The sequence below is a fragment of the Erinaceus europaeus genome, chromosome 20 (assembly GCF_950295315.1).
Source record: "Erinaceus europaeus chromosome 20, mEriEur2.1, whole genome shotgun sequence".
Taxonomy (NCBI): domain Eukaryota; kingdom Metazoa; phylum Chordata; class Mammalia; order Eulipotyphla; family Erinaceidae; genus Erinaceus; species Erinaceus europaeus.
The window spans coordinates 31,018,080-31,036,726 of NC_080181.1; the positions used below are offsets into that span (position 1 = coordinate 31,018,080).

The 18,647-nt window shown below is 44.3% G+C and overlaps 1 protein-coding gene across 7 annotated transcripts in view; it reads left to right on the forward strand.

The window, feature by feature from the left end:
* NTM (neurotrimin) overlaps positions 1-18,647 on the forward strand; it is a 1,300,688-nt gene that overhangs the window by 1,029,417 nt on the left and 252,624 nt on the right. For all 7 annotated transcript variants that reach the window (XM_060180190.1, XM_060180189.1, XM_007539606.3 and 4 more), the window contains one exon: positions 17,785-18,017. In XM_060180190.1, coding sequence (XP_060036173.1) covers positions 17,785-18,017 — 233 coding nt within the window. The remainder of the gene's footprint in view (positions 1-17,784; positions 18,018-18,647) is intronic.

Consider the following 18,647-nt stretch of genomic DNA (forward strand, 5'->3'; position numbering starts at 1 on the left):
TCTCTCCCTCCCTAATATTACCTTCCCTCTTCCCCTGTCAGTGTCAACCCAACCTGTTCTATCTGCCAGCATGGGGTCACAGGCGGAGGGGGGCAAGGAGGAGACCATCCCTCTCTTCAATGGTTTCCTCCATGTGCTTCGTGTTCAGATATTGTATCTCCAGGGTTAACATCAGGCTTCTTCTTCTCCATACTGTCCAGTGTTTGCCACTGAATTGCCTCCATGGAGCCCCTGCTTTCTTTCATTTAAGCAGCTGTTATCTTCTTTGTATCATAAGCTCCTAAAATAAAGAGAGTAAGGGATATGTTTTGTTCTGAAGAGCAACCACTGTGTCTCCACAGGCACAAAAGCTCAGTGAATAAATGTTTGATGTGGAGTGTGGTGATGTAGGCATACATTTGGCTCTTTGGAAAATAAAACCCAAGACAGAAGACAACTGTATTTTCCCACTGATGGTTTGAAAACATTAAGACTTCCATGTTCTTATTCCTTTACATTCTCCCCTTCCAGTAGTTCCTCTGGCCCTCGTTCAGATAGAAGAACTGAGGGGGCAGACAATTGCTCTGAGTGTGACAAGTATGATAACTGAGTCTCAGAAAGTCTAGGGAGCCAGGCTTGCCACAGGAGACTAGGTGATGAAGTCAGGGCTTTGCTAGCCCTCCTCCCTGGAAATCAGTCCAGAAGTCCTGGGTATGGTTGCTTCTTCTCTTTACTGCAGACACACAAGTTGAGGGGTCATCAGATAAAATAAATGTATGGCAGCTTCCAGACGATGGAGATCTTGTTAAGATCACATATACTCAGTACATTGTCAGCTCTTTAGCTGTTCATTACAGAAGCTTCTTAGAATTCATGAGCCCCAGAACTATCGCAAGTTAAAGATTCAGGAGATACAGATTTTTATGTCCCAGGTTTATTTTTCTTCCTTCCTTCCTTCCTTCCTTCCTTCCTTCCTTCCTTCCTTCCTTCCTTTCTTCTTTTTTTTTTTTTAGAAAATTTTTTTTGGTAATTTTTATTTATTTATCTTCCCTTTTGTAGCCCTTGTTGTCTTTTTATTGTTGTTGTAGTTGATGTCGTCGTTGTTGGATAGGACAGAGAGAAATGGAGAGAGGAGGGGAAAACAGAGAGGAGGAGAGAAAGACAGACACCTGCAGACCTGCTTCACCACCTGTGAAGCGACTCCCCTGCAGGTGGGGAGCCGGGGGCTCGAACCGGGATCCTCATGCCGGTCCTTGCGCTTAGCGCCACCTGCACTTAACCCGCTGCGCTACTGCCCAGGTCCCCCTTCCTTCCTTCCTTCCTTTCTTTCTTCCTCTCTCTCTCTCTCTTTCTTCCTTTTTGCTGGTGCCAGAAATACAACCAACCCAGGGTTTCTTTGTTTTTTTATTTCAACTTTAATTATTTATTTTATTTGATAGGCCAGAGAGAAATTGAGAAGAGAAAGGGGATAACGAGAGAGAGAGAGAGAGAGAGAGAGACCTGAAGAATTATTTCACCACTCCTGAAGAAACTTCTCTTCTGCAGGACCTGGGGCTTGAACCCTGGTTCTTGTAAATGGTAACACATGCACTTAACCAACTTAACCAGGTGTGCCACCAACCAGCCACAAACCCAGAGTCTCTGTATGGGCATTACCTCTGAACCACATCTCCCCCAATTTCTCTCTCTGTCTCTTTCTCTCTCAGAATGAGAGAGATAAGGGAAGAGAGGAAGAACACAGAACCATTCCACCACTGCTAGAGTGCTTGCTGCTCTCAAGTGGTGTCAGTATGGAGCTCAGAGCCTCACACATATGAGGTGCTTGTTCCGCCACTGAACCACCTTCCTGCCCCCTCAGTCTTTCTTGGCCTAAGAAGTCAATGCAGTTGCAGTGTATCAGTGAAGTAGCTACATTTCTTTAGGCCTTCATGTATCTGTTGGTAGGTGATCTGTCAGGGCCTTCCTTCACCAAATGTATACACATTAATAAAGTCTTAGGAAAAAACACCTTTGTGCTAGCATCAGGGCTACCTGATTTCATTATTCATGGTGGACTTCTCCCCCCCCCCCCAATTCCCTATTTCATTTCAGAGAGAGATAGACAGAAAAGAGAAACCTCACAGTATCTCTTATCTTTCATAAAGCTTTCACTGGTGTTTCTCATGGTGCTTCCATGTGGTCCTGGGGATTTGAACCCCATTTCTTGCTCAAGGTAAAGTGTGTACTCTAAAGACTCCATTTCTGTAGGACTTTCTCTTATCCCTTTAATTAGGGTAAGTTCCCAATTCCCAACTGGTTTCTAAATTGCAGCCCATTCTCCCCACCCCTAGATATTGCTTTCCTTCTTTCTTTCTCTCTTTCTATTTCTTTTTCTTTTCTTTCTTTTCTTTTCCCCCAGAGCACTGCTAAGCTTTGATTTATAGCAATGAGAGGGATTGATCCTAGGACTTTGGAGCCTCTGGCATGAGAGTCTCTTTGCATTACCATTCTGCTATTTACCCCCACCCAGAGTCTGTTTGTCTTTACCTCCCACTGTAGGAGCAACATGACCACCTGTGTCTGTCTTGTTCATCCTGTGTCATGGTGCTGACAGGTTTAACCAAGTACATGAAGCATAGTGAATTCATGGAGAGAATTTATAACAGGTTAACTAACTCATGTAAGCTTATCAGATACATAAGTTCATTCATGTGTTTACAAGTTAACAACTAGCTGTATAGATCAAAGAATGAGAAGGATAGGTCAGAAAATTGGATCCCTGTGGATAGAAAAGCCATTGAATGGGCCCAAAGAGAAGAACAGGCAGGAGCTCTATGGCCTTCACATGTCTCCTCCCACATCCCTTCCTGTCTCCCTATTTCAGCTGATCCTGTCTCCATAAGAGAACATCTGTTTAGATACCTTCTGGTATGACTAAGACATACCAGAAACACTTCTGTGGAAAAGATCAGCTGTTACCAATGTTTACAAAAACTGTTCCAGAAGCTCTAGCCAGTCCCTGAGGCAAGGCACACACACACACACACACACACACACACACACACACACACACTCCACGAAACATCAAAGGAAACTTTTTTCATCATTGGTCAAAGTAGAGGAGTGGCTGAAGAACAAATCTTGTATAGGAAACTGGTCTTCACACAGCCTTGACAGAATAGTACAGTAGAGTCTGAAATAATGAATTCTTACTGGAATACTTACATACTTATTATTGTGGGTGCCCTGGGACAGTGGGGGCATACTCTAGTCAAAGTGTTTCAGCTATTACAGAAAGACTTAGAAAGAAGAGCTGGGAATCCAGGTCCTAGGACATGGTAGCCATAATGTCAGCACTTATATGGTGTCTGGTGGTACCTGGTCTCTAGCACCATTCTCTTTCCTGCCCTAGTCTCCCTCCCTCCCTTCCTTCCTTCCTTCCTTCCTTCCTTCCTTCCTTCCTTCCTTCCTTCCTCCCTCCCTCCCTCCCTCCCTCCTTCCCTCCCTTCCTTCCTTCCTTCCTTCATTCTTTCCTTCCTTCTAGATTCAAAGTATTTTTATGCAAGTGATAAACTATATATCATTAATTCTGTCTTATGAGGTTCCCTAATTCAAACCTGTTTATGCATAGCAAGTCCTGTGATTGACCACTGGAGCAAAGGACCGGTGCAAAGACCCCAGTTTGAGTCCCCGGCTCCCCACCTGCAGGGAGGAAGTTGCTTCACAGGCGGTGAAGCAGGTCTGCAGGTGTCTATCTTCCTCTCCCCCTCTCTGTTTTCCGCTCTTCTCTCAGATTTCTCACTGTCCTATGCAACAACAACAATAATAACAACAATGACTACTATGGTAAACAACAAGGTCAACAAAAAGGGAAAAAATAGCTTTCAGAAGCAATGGATTCATAATGTAGGCACAGAGCCCCAGTGATAACCCTCGATGTTAAAAACAACAACAACAACAACAACAAAACTAGAAAGAATTACAAATGGGGGGGCAGTAGCTCTGGGTTAAGCACACATGGCACAAAGTGCTAGAACCCGTTTGAGCCCCCGGCTCCCCACCTGCAGGGGGGTCACTTCACAAGTGGTAAAACAGGTCTGCAGGTGTCTTTCTTTCCCCCTCTCTGTCTTCCCTTCCTCTCAATTTCTCTCTGTCCTATCCAGCAACTACAGCAATGGTAACAATTGCAGTAACAATCAGGGCAACAAAATGGAGAAAATGGCCTCCAGGAGTGGAGTAGAGGATTGCATTCACTGAACCCAAGTAATAACCCTGGAGGCAAAAAAAAAAAATCACAAATAGGATTGTCTTAGTTCTGAATCCCCAGACTCAGACCCTGAGCTGAGAACTTGTGTGATAGAAACTTATAAAGGAAGTGGTCCTCCACAGACCAACGAAGTAGTTCAGGGGTATGGGTGAGGGCAAAGCCTGGAAGCTGGAAGCCAAGCAGAGGCTCCATTTCAGATAAAATCTCTAGGAGGGAACTTCCCTTAGATCTGCTGGGAAACCCTGGTGAGGAATGAGAGCTGACTTCCTACTCCCACACAGTCCACCCAGTCAGCTGCCCTGGGGTAGCATGTACTTCCTGACCTGTGAAGCAGAAGAAGAAAAACAAAGGAAAGGAAGGAAAATGTGTACTGTACCAAATAAACTATTTCCAACCCTCACCGTAGCCGGGTTTTTTAAAATTAATTAATTTATTTATTTATTTTCCCTTTTGTTGCCCTTATTTTTTATTGTTGTTGTAGTTATTGATGTCATCGTTGTTGGATAGGACAGAGAGAAATGGAGAGAGGAAGGGAAGACAGAGAGGGGGAGAGAAAGACAGACACCTGCAGACCTGCTTCACTGCCTGTGAGGCGACTCCCTTGCAGATGGGGAGCTGGGGGCTTGAACCAGAATCCTTATGCTGGTCCTTGCGCTTTGTGCCACGTGTGCTTAACCTGCTGTGCTACCACCCAACTCCCTGCCATAGCCGTTTAATAACAAGGAACTAAGTAAGAGGCTTGCACTCCTGAAAAGGAATGCCTCAAGCAACAGCCCCTCATGACTGATGGAAAACTCTGATAGATAACATGCAGATGTTGATGTCTTCAATCTGGAGACTGGAAAAGGCCTCAGAACCAAAGCAGCTGTGGGCCCATGCTAAGGGAGCTCCTTCCCCTGGGAGATTTGTCTCCCTGGGCAACATACCCTGCCCCTTGAAGGCCTTACCTCACATAATCATACAGATTAACTCTCTGGAGAGGTCCAATCATCTTATTATTGCTCGTACATTTAATTTCCTTGTGGTTGTTAAGTTGTTTATTATTATTATTATTATTATTATTATTTCTCCTACATATCCAGGACTGCTTTTCCTTACAGACCACCAGGATAGGAGAGGATGCTGGGAAACCCAGAAGACACAGAAGAAGATAGAGCTCTGAGCTGCTGCTTTTCTCTCTTTCTTTCTTTCTTTCTTTCTTTCTTTCTTTCTTTCTTTCTCCCTTTCTTCCTTTCTTTCTCTCTCTCTCTCTCTCTTTCTTTCTTTCTTTCCCACCAGGGTTACTGCTGATGCTCAGTGCCTGCACTACAAACTGTACTACTTCTGGCAACTGTTTTGTTTGCCTATCTTTTTTAAAAAAAAATAGAGATAAAGAAATTGGGAAGGAAGGTAGAAATAAAGAGCGAAGGAGAGAAAGAGACATACTGCTCTATCACTCAGGAAGCTTTCCCCCTGCATGTGGGGACCAGGGAACTTGAACTCTGGTCCTTGTGCATGATAACATGTGCACTTTATCTGATATGCTTCTCCCCAGCCCCTCTGAGCTAATTTTTGACGTCCTATTCCACCTATTTTGTTGCCCTTGTTTTTTATTGTTATTGTAGTTATTATTTGTTATTGATGTCAACTTTGTTAGATAGAACAGAGAGAAATGGAGAGAGGAGGGGAAGACGGGGGTGGGGGAGAACTGCCCTGCAGGTGGAGAGGGGGGCTCGAACTGGGATCCTTAGGCTGGTCCTTGCGCTTCACGCCATGTGCACTTAACCCACTGGGCTACCGCCCTACTCCCTTATTCCACTTATTTCAACCTCTTACAGGGCAGAAATGGGTTTTTGTGACAGGGCTTTTCATGTCTGGGGGATATGTCAGCCTGCTTATCCTGCTTCTCCCTTCCAACTGGCCCCAAGGCCATTATTTTAGACTCATTGTTCTAAGCTACAGAGAAGTCAAAACATATATGACCAAGGACAACCAGTGAGAACACAGAGAAGGTCTTCTTCTTCTGATTCTTCTTCTTCTTTTGATTTTTGCTTATAAAATAGAAATATTGACAAGATCATAGGATAAGAGGGCTGCAAATCCACACAGTTCACACCACCAGAACTCCCTACCCCATCCCCTCCCTTGAAAGCTTTCCTATTCTTTATCCCTCTGGGAGTGTGGATCCAGGATCACTATGGGTAATCACAGAAGGTGGAAGGTCTGGCTTCTCTAATTGATTCATAGCTGAACATGGACATTGGCAGGTCGGTCCATACTCCAAGTCTGTCTCTCTCTTTCCCTAGTGGGGCAGGGCTCTGCGGAGGTGGACACATTGGTGAGGTCATCTGCTCAGGGAAGTCAGGTTGGCATCATGGTAGCATCTGGAACCTGGTGGCTGAAAAAGAGTTAAGATATAAAGCAGAACAAAGTTGACTAATCATGAACCTAAAGGCAAGAATATTGCAGCTGAAGATTTGGGATCTCCATTTTGGAAAAATCTAGTAGGTGTATTTTAGGTATATTCCAAGGGGGCCATGACTTTACTAGTTTTTACCTGAGTCTGACATCTGATATGCAGGTTGACCCAAGGTATGTCTGGGGAGATGGTGTCACAGTTTTTTGAAAAAGAACTAGAAAGCTGGATCATGAAAGAGAGTAGCTCCCAAATATGGGAATAGTATATATTGTTAACTGTAAACTCCATCGATTTGATCTGGGGCCCATATTCAGCACAGGAACCTATGTAACCTCTGCATCCCTGTAGGTCTGAGCTCACATCCTATGGTCATGGCTAGGAATATTCCAGGCTGCACTAATTTCAGGACCCACTTTTCTTGAGTGGTAGAGGTGACCTTTTTGCAGTCTGTAGCAGATTGTCTCTCCCTGAGATACAGGAGGGAAATAAACAACAACGAAATAAATCTCTGTAGCCTGGGAGGTAGTGTAGCAGATGTGCCCTGGACTCATATGTATGAAGTCCTGAGTTTGAACCCTGGCACTGCATATGCCAGATTCTCTCTCTCTCTCTCTCTGATATTAAAATAGACAGGGCAGCATCCAGGGAGCTAGTATAGTGGTTATATGAAAGATGTTCTTAGTATCCTCAAAATCCTATTCTGAAGTGGATTTAATTCCCCTAGGACCTACCTTACCTCAAGTGGGGGTTGCATGTGCACCTGCTTGGTGAGGGAGAATCAGAGACAAGGAAAGGTAGAAGAAATTTCAAAAGGACTCATTTCCATGTCCTTTTTCTGTCAGGGAGGGCTACACACTGGAGAAGAAAGGCAGGTTAAGTTTGGCACCATTTAGAGCCATTTAGGAATCCTTCCCAGCAGGCATCTCCAGGGTCTGCATTTTGCTTCTTTGGCCCTTCTTATCTTAACAGTAAAGTTAAAAAAAAAAAAGTGTTATTCACATAGCATTGTACAGCCTGTCTGAATTAGTTAGGGCCCCTGCAGGGAAAAGATGGCATGCTCAAATTGGGTAATTTGAGGAGAGTTTCATAAAGTGGGTATTTACAAAAGGTACAGCCCAAGTGTCGGAGACAGTGAGGATCCTGGGGCTAGTACAAGAGGGCATCCTTGATCCTCCAGGTCTGACTAGATAAGACACAAGAGTCACAGTTCCCACAGGTGGAGAGAGAGCCACCAGCCAGCAGCTGTGATATTTTCCAGAAGGATGCAAACAGTCTATAGCAGGCCTTTGCCTGCCTTCTACTTTCTTCTATCTCCTGCCACTACTTCCCATCTGATAAGCCCAATGGGAAGCTGGAAGGTAGGTAACCTGTTGATGTGACCCACATTGACCAACCAGTCTGCAGTGGATCATGGGGGCCCAGAACCTCTGGACACACAGTAACCATTTCCTTTTCGCTTCTACCTAGGCCTTGTTCTCCATAATACTTAGATTCTCATCCTTCTGTGAACACACTTATTTAAAACACCACACTGTACTTTGATCATGTCTCTCCTGTGGTCTGAAATGTCATGTCCTGCCTTCTCCTATTTATCAAGCTCACTCCAATCCCAAGGAGCACCTTAGCTCTCACAGGATCCAAATTGCTTTATGAGTAGTCACGGAGAGTCTTTGGAATAAGGAAACAAATGGTATCTACTTCCTGCCTCCCCAGTGTCCACATACTATGAGAACAGAGGATTATTGGGACAGACCAGGATATCAGTGTGTCTGGAGAACTTTTATTGGGGAGGAAGGGAAGTCAAAATGTTTGCACAGGAGATACAGTTGGCATTCCAAATAATATTCAAAAATTAGCTTTGGTAGGATGATAAGAATTGATAAGGATGATAAGGTAGGATGATAAGGTCAGTAATGGAGGGCATTACAAATGAAGTTAAGTCCCTTGTTCCTAAAAGTGGACAAAGTGGACAGATAACCATGAGAGATCACCCAGCCTACCCAATTCATGACTTGTCTGAGATAGGGCACCATTCCTTTTAGAGTCTAAGGTCAAATAACAGGTGGACTCCAAGGTTAATTCCCATTGAACCTTCTGTTAGAACTTCTGGACTTGTCTCCTCTTAGAAATATTGGTCTCCATAAAGTGATTAAAAATCTTCATTAGACTTGACCTATTTTGAATGCACTAGAAAGAAAATCGAAAGTGAGAAATAGGGCTAACTGACTTTGGTCACCTAGGGGAAGAAAGATTCCATTATTCTTGCATTTTTGTTTTCTGACACCATCAAGACACCACAGAACCCATTCAGTCTCTTGCTGGAACTTGTGGTCCTCCCTGGTAATACTGATATTACACATGGTTAGCTAATAAGTGAATCTATGATTTCTGGAGCTATGGCTTAGAAATGTGACTTCACTGATTGAGCAGTGGCACACCTCTTTCAGCATTTGAATTAATATCAGGTTTTGTCATAGTACACGTCAAAATGTGGGGCCTTCATTTCAGAAAAGTCACAGCCTAATGAACTCAGCAGACTTTGCTTTGAGTTGATGCTACTTTGTCTGACTCAGACAAGAAGACAGATGGATATGTGTGTTGATTGAGCCCTTTCTTTGGAGGCTCACAAAGCCAAGGCTTTGTTTCATTTTTAGTTCATATAGCATTGGTTTTTAGTGCTAGAAAATGTCAGGGACGCATCTCCACACCTCTGCACGTGCATATAGTTCCTCCAACTGACCATGTGATCAGAATTCTGGTTCTTTCATCGTCAAAGGGACCTTTGCATTTCTTCTTCCAATTTTTCCTCTGGTTAACCACTGTAACTTTCAACTAGCCTAAGAGTTAGTCCATTTCTCCCCAAGGCTTTAGAGAAGTAACAGAGGATGCCCTTTGCTATTTTTTTATTCCTACAAAGGGTGAGTACACTAGGAGGTGAGGAGGGGCATGTTTTATCTTTGTCAGTGCTGCTGGTGTTGAAAAATAATAATGAACCTCCCAGTCTAAACTTTTACTGGGCACAGACTCCATGGTCTTCTACAGCTCATAGACTGTGAAAGGTAGAAGATTTTGAATAAGAGGCAAGGTGGTGGTGCACCGGGTTAAGCACGCACATTATAGTGCACAGGGACCTGAGTTCAAACCCCTGCTTCCTACCTTCAGAGAGAAAGCTTCAGGAGTGGTGAAGCAGGGTTAAATGCATCTATCATTTTCCCTCTGTATCTCCCCCTCCCTTTCTCAATTTCTGTCTCTCTCCAATAATAATTTTATTAAAAAAAGAAATTTTCAAATAAAAAATTAATCAGGGGGCTGGGTGGCATTGCATCTGGTTGAGGGCTCACATTTCAGTGTTCAAGGACCCAGGTTCAATCCCTTAGTCTCCATCTGCAGGGGGGGAAACTTCACTATCAGTGAAGCAATGCTGCAGGTGTCTCTCTGTCTGTCTCCCTCTCCATATCCTCCTTCCCTCTTAATTTTTCTCCATCTCTATCCAAAATAAATAAATAGGGAGTCGGGCTATAGCGCAGCGGGTGAAGCGCAGGTGGTGCAAAGTGCAAGGACCAGCGTAAGGATCCTGGTTCGAGCCCTGGCTCCCCACCTGCAGGGGAGTCTCTTCACAGGCAGTGAAGCAGGTCTGCAGGTGTCTGTCTTTCTCTCCCCCTCTCTGTCTTCCCCCATCTTTCTCCATTTCTCTCTGTCCTATCCAACAATGACGACAACAACAACAATAATAACCACAACAATAAAAAACAAGGATAACAAAAGAGAATAAATAAATAAAAATTAAAAATAAATAAATAAATCCAAAAAAGAAAATAGTACTTAGGGGGAAAAGTAATAAGTTGACAGGTATGTATTGAGTACTTATATTGCACTCAATGCGTTGTTGTGTCAGAGACAGTGAGAAACATCAGATCTGACCCTGCCACTTAATGAGCAATGCCACATATTAATGCCATATACATATACATATACACGTACACGTACACATACACACACACACATATATATATATATATATATATATATATATATATATATATATATATATATATATATATACCTTCAATGAGAAAGGGGTACAAAGGATATTTGTATAGTTGCTCTATTTGTTGGATGTCTGCTGCATACAAAGCAAGAACAAGTCAGCTGTGAAGAAGATCCAAACTGATTATTGGATCATTTCTGTGCTCCAAGAGGAGATTGTAACCAGGTGCCATGAAGGATGGAAGCACTTATTTCCCTGTAGTCTCAAACATTGCTCGAGACGTGTTGCTTTTCAAAAGCATTTAAAAGGCCATTCGATAGAAGGAATGGTTGGATTACCCACTGTCTGGCTCCATTATAGCCTTCAGATCTTCAGGAAGGTGTGTCTAAGAAAGGCCAAATCTGGATTTTCCCCTGCTTTCTTGTATAATCCTTCTCTTTATTTCAGCATCCTCTTTGTCTGCTTTCAGGAAGTCTCAAGCAGATACTCACTTTCTCTGTATCCCCCCCATTTTTTTTTAGAGATTCATATCTTCCTCTTCCTCCTGCTTCACTTTCTCTCCCCAAATTGGACAGTTGCTTGGTGCCCTGAGTTCATGCCCATGTGGTTTTATTTCTGCGGCACTCTACTTGGGCTTGCTCATCATTTTTGACTATTCCTTTATGTGTAAATGCAGCAGCTACAATAGAGTCACTATTCATCTGCAAGAGATTTAGGACAACAAGGGGCTGCACTGTTAGAGCTTTGACACAGTCTGTGCAGCTGCAGAAAATTACAGGTGTGACAGCTCTCTCCATCATATGCCGTGCTCAGGTGTCTGATCCAACATGGGCAGATTGGCTGGTTCATCTGTAGTCACCTACACAGGCTATGTTCTCCAGAAAGAGAATACATTGAGGGTTGATGCAGACTGGACACCCTGGGCAATCTGTATTCAAAGAGACTGTTCCCATTCTCTGTGAAAAAGGGCCTACTCTATGAAAAGGAACCCAATGAATAGACACACACAAACTAAGAAGGGATCTGTGATGCACCAGTGAAATAAAAACGGAAGCTAGCAACCCTTCCAGGCTCTCTTTTTCAGTCTGAATTCTACCAGGGTGTTAGCTAGGCCAGGCCATCGCTGATGATGGAGCACAGATAAGAGAAGGTTTTCCCTTTCTTGCTAGGATGGAAAGGCCATTCATAGAAACACAAAAGGCTGGTTGGCCATTGGCCTGAGGGTTGGACAGTGGGAGAAAGTAAAGGCAGTCAATGAGGTTGGAGGAAATGAGACTTCCAGAGTTAAGAGTTATTTTGTCAATTGGGATGCAGTGAGTTCCCAGGCTTAATCAGGAAGCCTAAGTATGAAGGTTACTCTCCTATTCTCCGTGTATATGGTAGAATGGGCAGGGAGGATAGTCATGGGGCAAGCTTTGTAGATCTCAAAATCATGAACTTAGAACATCTTAGAATCATGAGGTGACTGGGGAAGGTAGTGTCTTTCATGTGCAGTCACAAAATCTGTGCTTTCTTATTAATATTTATTTTTATAGGACACAGAGAAATTGAGAGGGAGAGACACAAACATGCAGCATTACATCCCCACTTGTGAAGCCTCCCTCCTGCAGAAGGGGACTGAATGTTTGAACTAGAATCTTTGGGTATGATAATTTATGCATTCAGCCAGGTATGCCACCATTTGCCCTCCCTTTCTGTTTCTCTGTTTCTTCTCTGGCCCGCCTGGGGTTGTTTCCCTGATGATCACTGGACATTTCCAACTACATCTACCTGCATTGTCAGCTGGGGGTGAGCTTGAAACCTTATTCACTTTTTGTTAATCATATAGTAACCTTCCTCTGGGCACAAAATGCCTTGGTGAAGTTGTTTTTGTTTGTTTGTTTGTTTGTTTTTTAATATTTGCTTTGAGGGAGCCAGAGGTAGCATACCAGCTTAAGTGCACATGGCAGGAAGTGCAAGGACCAGCGTAAGGATCCCGGTTTGAGCCCCTGGCTCCCCACTTGCCGGGGGGGTGACTTCACAGGTGGTGAAGCAAGTCTCCAGGTGTCTGTCTTTCTCTTCCCATTTCTATCTTCTCCTCTCTTGATTTCTCTCTGTTCTATCCAAAGACAACAAAATAAAAAAATGGCCACCAGGAACAGTGCATTCTTAATGCAGGCAATGAGCCCCAGCGATAACCCTGGAGGCAAATATATATATTTACTTTGACTTCTTTGTTGCATAGAGACAGAGAGAAATAGTGATAGGAAGGGGATATGGAAAGCAAAAGAGAAAGAGAGACACCAGTAGGACTGCTTCACTGTTCTTGAAGCTTTCCCACTGCAGATGGACACTGGGGGCTTGAACCTGGATCTTTGCATATGGCAACCTGTGAGCTCAACCAGATGTGCCACCAGGAGGCCCCTTCTTGGTGGGATGTTGGAAGTATACCTGTAGAAGTATGTTGGCGGTGGTCTCAGAAAGAAGCCTGTTGACTCAGTTTCCCAACAATTCTACAGACTCCCCATTAATCAAAACACCAGATCTAGCAGGAGTGCCATCTTGCTCTTTTTTTCTTTTTTTTTTTTTGGCTCTGTTTTGTTCTCAACTTACAGCAAATTTCTTCTCAGCATTGTTGTGGAGACTCGATAAATGAGACAGCTAGATGGGGGCAGGTATGAGAAGGTGACAGGAGCTGGCTGCCAAGTTACCTTTTGTGATCCATCTCTGTAGAAGCCAGCGGTAATTCCACGGAGGCTCAGGGAGACTGATATCTGGCAGTGACAGTTTGGACATCTCAACATGACCTTGGATGTACCCAAAGCCACAACTGTCGCTGTGCCAGCTTTTCAGCGTAGTAGATCACAGGGGCCGCATAACCATGATGGAAATTGGCTGTGTTGAGAGGGTTAGTGTATTTGCAAGTGAATATCGTTGGCCCTGTAAGTGTGGTGCAGTGTGGTGAGACTGCTTCTGTTTCAGTCTATTTCCAATAATTAGACACTCACAAGGAAGCCCAGGATGACACTTTCTTTTTATTATTTTAAGTTTCTTTATTGGGGAATTAATGTTTTACATTCGACAGTAAATACAGTAGTTTGTACATACATAACATTTCTCAGTTTTCCATATACCAATATAACCTCCACTAGGTCCTCTGTCATCCTTCTTTCTTGGACCTGTATTCTCCCCTCCATCCACCCACCCCAGAGTCTTTTACTTTGGTGCAATACGCCAATTCCAGTTCATGTTCTCCTTGTGTTTTCTCTTCTGATCTTCTTTTTCAACTTCTGCCTGAGAGTGAGATCATCCCATATTCATCCTTCTGTTTCTGACTTATTTCAGTTAACATGAATTTTTCAAGGTCCAGGATGGTATTCTTTTTTTAAAAAATTTTTTATTTAAGAAAGGATTAATGAACAAAAACATAAGGTAGGAGGGGTACAACTCCACACAATTCCCACCACCCAATCTCCATAACCCACCCCCTCCCATGATAGCTTTCCCATTCTCTAGCCCTCTGGGAGCATGGACCCAGGGTCATTGAGGGTTGCAGAAGGTAGAAGGTCTGGCTTCTGTAATTGCTTCCTTGCTGAACATGGGCGTTGACTGGTCGGTCCATACTCCCAGTCTGAGTCTCTCTTTCCCTAGTAGGGTGTGTCTCTGGGGAAGCTGAGCTCCAGGACACTTTGATGGGGTTTCAATCCAGGGAAGCCTGGCCAGCATCCTGGTGGCATCTGGAACCTGGTGATTGAAAAGAGAGTTAACATATGAAGCCAAACAATTTGTTGAGCAATCATGGATCCCAGGCTTGGATGGTATTCTTAATGTTCATCAGGAGGTGGTGAGATGCCCCCACTGTGGATGTCAGTGGTTCTTTCAGCAGCATGGAAGCTGTTGATCAGTATTTTCTACACCAGGGCAATGCACCTGGTATCTGGTCCCATTTCAATTGCTGGAAGGGAAAGAAAAAATATAATGAAGACTCTGCTCCCGGCTCCCCAGACATATTGGTTACAAGAAAGTTCTCTTCTGTAATGTAATGAAAAACTGTTTCGAACAGGGGTCATTTCCAAATGCCCACTCACTCTGCTGCTCTCATTTCACCTGAAATCAGATTTCTAAATGAATGGTTTTCCAAGTATGGTTGCTAGATCAGGTGGGGGAAGCCACATGCTGCATCTCCTCACGTCACATCTTCTTAGTGATTCGATGCATCTTGAACTTAAAAGGTTATAGGGTCTTTTCAGAAAACCTATGAGGACATTCAAAAATCATAGATGTTAAGGAGGAAAAAAAACTGGACCTGAATCTCAGTGATACAGTTTAATATCAGTGTGTTCTTAGTTTAGATGACATTTTAACCCTAGTTCCATAGTTAATCCCATCTATAAATTGCCAAGAATAGTGAACCAAATGTACTTGTTACAATCATAAAATGATGCCTATTGGACTCTACAAATCATGTAGCTGTTTGTATCCAAGTCATATGAGACCATATCCAACCCTGGTATCCTGAGCTTCAAAGTAAAAAAAGAGATCAACCTAGGCTGCATGATCCAAATAAGACAGTGTGATGTAAATGGACAGCACACCCTGCAAAACACTGCTTTCCACCAGCACCCTTCGCAAATGAATGTGTACATGACTTAACAGCTATTTTCTATAGAGATAAGAGAAAGGGGTGGTGGGGGGAGAGGAGAGACCACAGCACTGAAGCTCCATTCAGTGCACTATATAGGGGTCAGACTCTCACCTTGGTCAAACATACAAAAAAGTGAAGCATCCAAGGGAGCATTTTTGCCAGCTCTCAAAATTCTTATGTCTGGGCACAGCAGCCCTGAAATCTGAATCAGTAGGATAGGAAATGAGAGTGACATTCTGAAATTGGCCTCTGACAGGATCCTGGTGCAAGTGGTTCATTGTCAGTTCTGGACATATTCCCTTGATCTGTCCCAAGGTGGGTCCCCCCGCCCCGTTCCCCCAGCACTCCCCTGCTGCCTTGTTCAGAAACCACAATCAGCCACACAAAGCTCACTGGACAGCAGAGTAAAGGTGTTTCTGGCTGAGCACTTATCTCTACAGGGGCTCTCAGCAAGGCTCCCCACCTGCGTCTGAGGGGCCCTGCAATGATCGGGTGACATTTACACAAGTACAAACGGAAAAGGATGCACAGTGCCTGATAGTTCATCTGGAGAGGGACCGCCTGGGAAGCCAGTGCACTGAGGTGCCTTCTTAGGCTGTTGATGATCGCAGAGCATTTTGAGTATTCAGTGGAAGCAATTCTCCCTTTCCCCCTGAAAACTCCACCATTGCCATTCCGAGGAGCACACAGGACCAGGCAGTAAATGCCCTAGCTTTGCTGTCAAACACCGCCGCTCTCTATACCTGTGTTCTAACCCAAATCACCAGACCATTTGGGACCCTAGAGTCCTGATCTTTAGAGTAGAGATTGGGTGGGATCATCTATCCATCTCCTAGATTTACTGCAGGAATCAAATGAGACAGTATGACACAGCAGCACTTTGTACCCTGCAAAAGACTGTATAAATTTGAGGCATCATTATACATACCGGGCTATACTGCTATCTCCAGCATTATAGTTAGGATCAGAACACAGTGTTTGTGAATTTCGTCCAAGGCCATAGAACATACTCGGGGTAGCTAGAAAGGAAAATGAATACAGACAGATGAGTACTTGGTGAGAGGCTGGGGAATTTGAAAGTTAGAGGGGTGTGTGGGGGGTGGGGGGGGGAAGAGATGGAGGCGGGATCTTCCCCAATTTAGGGACTCCAGATGCAAAATATAAAGAAAGAAAATCTATTTTTACATGTGCCAAGCAGTTTTGAGATCTTGGAAAAATGTCTTTAGTCTAGCAGTAATTGAACATTTCTGCCCCTGCTATGATGAAGATAAATAGTAGTGGTGGTGGTCCATATTTAGTTATGACTTCAGCTGCCTTCTGTCCCAATCCACTATTCTGAGATGAGAGATAATGTCATGTAGCTCATGTCTGAGTTTCTTATCTAGCACATGTTCAGGGTGGGACTCAGGAGAATTGGCATTTCTCTGTTCAATCTTGTTTACCAAGAGCACCTCCCTCGTAGGGTTGTGATGAGTGGTCTTTCCTTAGTGCAGGTGTCTTTTTGCCTCTCCTCCTATCAGCCCCTTAACTCTCAATTTCTGGCTGTCTCTATCCAATAAATAAAGATAATATATTTTTTTTAAAAAAATCACTTTTGTGGCTGTATTCCAGTCATGGAGGGATAAGTTCTTTGTCATCTATTAACATAGGCAGCCTTGAGCCAAAGGCAGCTTGCAGAGCTGCAAGATCCAGTCATTCTGGGCATGGAATAACTTGGTAATGATTTCAAGTGGGCCCAGAGGCCCAAGAGTCTATGGTCCCATAAGACTTTCTTGATGAGGGACTGCGTGGTGGCACAACTGGTGGAACGCTTATATTACCATGTGCAAGGACTCAGGCTCAAACCCTTGGGGCCCGCCTACAGGTTGGAAGCTTCACAGTGGGTGGAGAAGCAGTGCTGCAGGTGTCTCCCTCTGTTTCTCCCTTCACATTCAATTTTTCTCTGTATCCAAAATAAATAAGCAATTTGTCACAGTATTAAAAAGGACTTTTGGGGACTGGGTGGTGGCGCTCCTGGTTGAGTTGCACATCATACATTGTACAAGGATCCAGGTTCAAGCCCCTGGTTTCCACCTGCAGGGGGAAAGCTTTGCTAGAGGTGAAGCAGTGTTGCAGGTGTCTCTCTGTCTCTCCTCCAATCAGCCCCTTCCCTCTCAATTTCTGACTGTCTCTAGCCAATCAATAAATAAAGATTATATATATATAATCACTTTTGTGGCTGTGCTCCAAGTCATGGGAGCATGCATTCAAAGTGCACAGGACTTGCACACAAGACATCCTGGGCTTGATCCCTGATACCACCTACATAGACAAAGGTCTGAGCAGTGCTGTGATGAAAGTATTTAAGTGTCTAAGTTCAAGAAAATAAGAACAGAATGTGTCACCTCTGACAGAACAAGGAGCGGAAATGCATGTGTGACTATGGAGAAGGCCAGGCATGACCACAAGCTCCCCAGGCCTTGGTCTGCACACCCACTTTGCTGTCTCCCATCTTGTCTCCAGAAATCCTCCCCCCCACCCCTGACCCATGCATCTCGTCTTCCTTTCAGGTGCACGATTGACAACCGGGTCACCCGAGTGGCCTGGCTAAACCGCAGCACCATCCTCTACGCCGGGAATGACAAGTGGTGCCTGGACCCTCGCGTGGTCCTCCTGAGCAACACACAGACCCAGTACAGCATCGAGATCCAGAACGTGGATGTGTACGATGAGGGCCCCTACACCTGCTCCGTGCAGACAGACAACCACCCCAAGACCTCCCGGGTCCACCTCATAGTGCAAGGTAGGTGGGGAAGGAGTGATTTAGGGTCCAGCTGGGCATGTTCCCCTGCCACCCTCAGCAGGGGTGCCCACTTCTGTCTATTGAATCTGGCTGGAGCGACCTTCCTGATTATCATGCCACCCTCAGAAGTTGAGTTTTTAAAATATATATATTGCAGCTTTGACTTTTGTTCCAGGAATAAGTGTCCTCAGAAAATTCTCCTCTAATTACTGCTTTCCCTAGCTTTTTTTTCTCCTCTAAGCATTATTATTTTTTTAAGGTTCCATCCACATTCCAAGCTGGTTTTATTTTAAGACCAGCCTGAAGGCTTCTCTGGTGCCACACATATGCCATACCCTGGCAGGGCCCTCCTAAGCAGACAGAGCCAACACAGATGCTCTGGGCTCCTCAGTGGGGTGCCCCCTGCAGGAACCCCTCCATTGTTTCAAGTCTGCTTGTTTTCCCTCATCCCTCAGCCCTGGATTATTGGTCCAACCTCTCCCTCTTACCCCTGAGTCTGATCCACTACATTGCAATTGCAATCCAACCCCCCAAGCTTCTTTGCCATCCTCCCCTCCCACCTCCAGCATTTCAGACTTGTGGGTTTGTTGTTTTGCTTTCTGTGTGTGTCTTGGTTCTGCTCTCTCGGTG